Source organism: Camelus dromedarius, chromosome 16 (assembly GCF_036321535.1).
Source record: "Camelus dromedarius isolate mCamDro1 chromosome 16, mCamDro1.pat, whole genome shotgun sequence".
Taxonomy (NCBI): domain Eukaryota; kingdom Metazoa; phylum Chordata; class Mammalia; order Artiodactyla; family Camelidae; genus Camelus; species Camelus dromedarius.
The window spans coordinates 46,662,431-46,667,408 of record NC_087451.1 but is presented as its reverse complement, the minus strand read 5'-3'; the positions used below and the strand labels follow the sequence as shown (position 1 = coordinate 46,667,408).

At 53.8% G+C, this 4,978-nt stretch overlaps 1 protein-coding gene across 1 annotated transcript; it reads right to left on the bottom strand.

Annotated features, from left to right (window-relative positions):
• Window positions 1-3,080: 3,080 nt before the first annotated feature.
• On the bottom strand, window positions 3,081-3,899 carry BHLHA9 (basic helix-loop-helix family member a9). Its single transcript, XM_010979048.3, has one exon. It carries the CDS (start codon window positions 3,753-3,755, stop codon window positions 3,081-3,083), a length of 675 nt encoding a protein of 224 aa, XP_010977350.3. The 5' UTR covers window positions 3,756-3,899.
• Window positions 3,900-4,978: the final 1,079 nt, after the last annotated feature.

Genomic DNA, 4,978 nt, shown 5'->3' with positions numbered 1-4,978 from the left:
AGAGACAAGATACTGTTCCCTATGATGGAGACAGGGAGTTCGAGGGAAGGCGCTGGAAGGCACAGGCTTCCTCAGAGAAGCCAAGAGACTGAATGTATGGGAGCCGTTTGTGAGCTGTAGAGTGGCTTGAAAGTGCTGTAATTGTTGGTATTCTCTGTCTTTTAAACATTAATCATCTCTCTCCCTTGGCACACTGTTTGAGTGAACTGTTGGGATTAACCTTATAGATATACAATTTTTGTCTTTAGTTATATCAGTCATTCGTATCTTTTGGTCGTAACTTTTAGCAGCTCTGTCTTAAATGTGTACTCTTTCCAGTACTTTCCTGTTTTTATTTATTTAATACCTATCCTTGTACTAACTACTTTTCTTTACATTTGGATAAACCTATGTGGTCTTGCTTGATAAATTCCATGTCTCTAATAATCACCGATGTATCTTCTCTCTGCAGCAAATCAGTCATCTTGGAGAACGGATATGGGCTTAGGAAGCAGATTAAAAAAAAAAAAAAACTCAAGGAAGGGTTCCAGAGAAACTGGAAGGCACATAATTAAAGGTATTCTGTCCTAAGATCTGCTAAAGAATCAAGGAGAGTAGGGGGTACCTGTTAGGCCAGTACGTACATGTATGTACACACAAATACTCAGCTATCTACATATCTCTATAAGCATGCACAAATTCATGTGTTCATTTAAAAAAAAAAAAACTCAGAGTGCCAGGCAAACACATATCATATAAATAAACACATGTGGGTGCTCAAACAAATAGCCCTGATAAAACAATAATAACTACTGTGCTTTGTGCTTCAGTTTATAAAACACCTCCCATGCATTCTCTCCTTAGGACAACTTTGTAAATAGACTGTCTTAATAGCTTCCACTCAATGAGTGCTTGCCTGGGGCAGGCACTATGCTAAGTGCTTTAAATGCATCATCTCATTTAGTCTGCACAACTGCCTCTGATGTAAGTACTTACTTTAGCCCATTATATGGATGGAAACACCAAGTCTCAAAGCCCTGAGGCGATTTGCCAAGGTCAGCTGAGAAGTGAGGAGACACATCCCTCCATTTTCCTCACAATCAGTGTCACACCCACACCTCCACCTGAAGGGGGCGCCATCGCCCTTCCAGGGCTGAGAGTGCAACTGATGGAGAAGAACCCTCATTTCTTTCCAACCTGGAACTTAGGAAAGCAGGACTTGGTCATTTTATCATGTTTCCAGAGAATAAAACCTGAGACTGAAGCAAGGTGGAAGCATTGTCCAGGCTGGTCTGTCATAAAATAATAATACGCAAATAGTAACAATTTATGGAACACCTTCTAATTGCCAGAAACTGTGCCTTATGAACAAATGTTAACGCTCACAGCCACCCTGAGGTGGAATTATCTGGGTCAGAGGTGAGGAACTAGAGGCGCAGAGAGGTTAAGGAAATAGTAAGAGGCAGAACAGAGACTGGATCCCAGGCAGGTCTGGCTCTTCCTTCCCACTGTCAGACCGGGGCACTGCCTCCCTCTGAGAGGGAAGGCTCAGTGGGCAGGCCTGGGGCCAGAGTCGCACATTTCGCTCCTGCCTGGACCCCATGACCCCTCTCCCCCAGAGTCAAAGCCTTCCTGTGATCTGTGACACAGCCACCTGCCCTGTGAAATTTGGAGCCCTGAGGTCTGTGGGCTGGGGACCAGATATCAAGTGTGCCAGCCAGAGAAAGCAAAGACTTCTGTAATTAGGGCAATGGACCTCTTCTCGACTATTCTGGGGACCCCTCAATATTCCCTGGGCGCCTATGGGCATCTCTCCAGCTTCTGTGGGGTCCCCCACTCTGAGTTGTGGAACTCTTCCTCCCCCCATCCCCCTGCTAGCTAGCAAGAGCCTAGCTCCCCAAGGAGACAAGAAAGCCCTTAGGCCTCCTTGGCACATCTGGGTTCTTGCCCTGGCAAGCAGCATCAGCAAAATCCGCCCCATCAGCCTGAGTGAGGCTGGACACAAGATGGGGGGCACTCATCTTAGAAGCAGAGCAGCTCTCCAGACTTTGGGGTGGGGGTGGGGGGAGGGAAGGGCTGTTGTGCCTCCCACTTCCTCAACAGCCTTGGCCAGAGGCTCCACTTTCCTCAACCCCCTCCCATAATCCTTCCTGGATTCCAAGTCTGCCCCCATTACCCAGGCCCTGGCTGCACTGGCCCACTCTTCCCGGGAGCTCCATCTGCCCATCACTTGGGGTACAGGCAGGACTTAACTGACCCCCCAACCTTGGCCCTGCCCTCAGCATCCTTCCCTGAGACTGATCCAGACTCTGTTCTCAATGCTACCCTCTCTGTGGCTCACTGCAGACAGTGGCTTTGCAAGGGGCCAGGGACGAGTCTGAACACATCCTTAGCCTCCCAGTCCTGCTCCCCCTCTCCAAATACTGTCCTCTCCCATGGTACCCCTCAAACTACTCTGCCACACCTGGGATTTGGCCATGAACCAATGTCTCCAAGTACCTACCAGCGGGTTACAGGCCAGGACCCAATATTCCAGGGTGAGCCTCCAGGCCTCAAGCCCCTTAGGCCTGCATCCTGGGCTCCTGGGCCCAGTGGAGTCCTGGGAGCAGATGGAGATGATAGCTTTTCCTTTTTATTTGGCTGCTTCTGATTGCCTCTCCCAGATCACAGAATTGGGGCATCAGCACAGGCAGGGGAGGGGCCCCGCACTGTGCCATCAGACCACGGCCAGGTGCCGCTCACACTCCCACATGCAAGTCCCCCTGTCCAAAAGCCTCTATTCTAAAAAGCAGCAAGAGAAGATAGGACTCAGAAGCACAGGAATGCAAAGGTCACTTTCTAAGAAGAGTTCATTAAGTCCAAAGGTAAGAAAAAGCCCAGCAGGATCCTGCTCCTTTAAGGGCTGCCACCCTTGGCTGGGACTGTGGGGGTCCAGTGGGTGCAGCCCCAGGCTCCAGAGTTCCTTCCAACTGGCAAAGTCCCTCCTTTCACCCTCAGGCTCAGCCCATTCGGGTTTGCTCTGTTGGGTTTTGTAGTCATCCTACCATTGGCTCCTCCCAGGTCGGCCTCCCTCCAGGCCCGCGGGTGCTCTCGGTGCTGGGTCAGGAGTGCTGGTAGCCCAGTCCTGGGCCCGCTCGCAGGTGGCTACGCGGCCAGGCAGAGGGAGCCCCCGGACATCGGCGCCAACTTCCCGCAGAGGCCTGAGACAAGCCCTGCGCCTCGGCCACAGCCCTGGGCCGTCCCAGGGGTGTGTGCAGGGAGCACGAGGCGCAGCGCGTTGCGAAGGGCCCGGCGAGGGGCGGCGCGGACGGCGGCGGGCGGGAGCCCAGGTCCCCTGTATCCCCCGCGCGCACGGCCTGGCCGTGGCACTCCAGGTGCCCGCAGGGCCAGTGGGGCGCGGGGCTGGCGCGCAGCACGAGGGACAGGGCGGTGATGCGGTGAATGGCTCTGCGCAGCGTAGCGATCTTGGAGAGTCTCTTTCCGCCCAGGTCGTGCCGCAGCGCCCGGCGCAGCGCGTTGAAGGCCTCATTGTAGTCCAGGATGCGCTTGCGCTCACGCACGTTGGCTGCCATGCGCCTCGCCTTGGACCGCACCGGCCGGCTGCGCTTTCTGCTGCCCGCCACCTCCTCTGCTTCGCCCAGGCCGCGAGGGCCGCCATTCTCCCTCAGCACCCCAAAATCTCTCCCAGCCTCCATGCAAGAGTCCCCCACGTCCCCGGCAGCGCCCTCGGCCCCCTTCAGGCCCCTGAGTCCTGGTCCTGACGCGCCTCGGTGCATGGCCTTTTCCGGGGGTTTGCTGCGCCGGCTCTCGCTCCGGCTCGCAAAGCTGACCCACCTTCCGAGTGTTGGCTCCTACAGTCTGGACACTCCCGGGACAGGCCCTCTCTAGCTGGGCTTTATGGCACCACGTGGCTCTCCGCCCTCCCCATCCATCCATCTCCCGCCTCCTGCTTTATTACCTGCCTCCAGGTAGGTTGGTGAGGGAGGAACCCAGAGGAATAAAGCAAGGAAGGGAGGAAGCATGCAGATTCTTGTAGGAAGGGACCGGACAGGCAGCCTGGCCACACCTGGGGCAGTGGTCCAGTAGCCAGGGAGAGCTTGCCCTGCTTCACTCCAGGGCCTCTCTGGGGTGTCTGCGTTCCACATTCTTCCTCCTGACCCCAAACAGAGTGCCAAATTTGGCCTCCAGGCAGGAGAGCTGATAGGCGCACAGAAGAGCCCCAACGACTGTGTTTACAGAACCTTGAAAGTTTTTGTCAAGTCCTGTGGGCAACCACAGAGCCATCACAGAGGAAAGCATGGTTCCAGCAGGACAGTAAGAGAGGGGGCAGATCAGATACTCCGGGGTCCTGCAGGTAAGACAGCCTGGAGCTTCTGGCTTTCTCAGCTACCAGAGTGAGGCTGGCTGGGACTCTGGGTTTGGGTTTTGATTGGGCTTTACTCACCCCCTACCTCCCTTTAGCTCCCCTCTTCTGCAGGCAGAGCTGGGCTGAGTCAGCAGCACAGGATGATGGAGAATGTTTTGTGGCCTTCTAGCTCCCAGTGTGGTACCCATCAGGGGCATCTTTTGGAGTCCAGGGTCCTTGAGCAGCCCTGTCTCATGACACAGCACTGCCATATTGTGAACCCACTCGCCACCCCCCACCGCAGGGATTTTAATTTTAAACAGAGTCTCAGAAAAAGAATAGTGCTGAGTCCTAGAGAAAGACCCCCAGTGGAATTTCAGGTATCTACAAGTCAGTTAGTTGGAGCACCAAGGTCAATCTCATTTCTAGCCACGATCCAAATGCCTCCAAAATGCAAAGCCTGTGTTATCAGCTGGGATGAGGGTACAGTTCACATCCATCTCACCAAAGAGCAGACCAATAATCCCATTCATTCAAAATTTGAGTTGCTCATGGAGAAAAAGAGTAGGGCTGTTCTTTTGTTTTACTATCTGTCTTGCCCACTAGACCATACACACCCTAAGGACATTGTATTTCTGGGGCTCCATTCCCCAA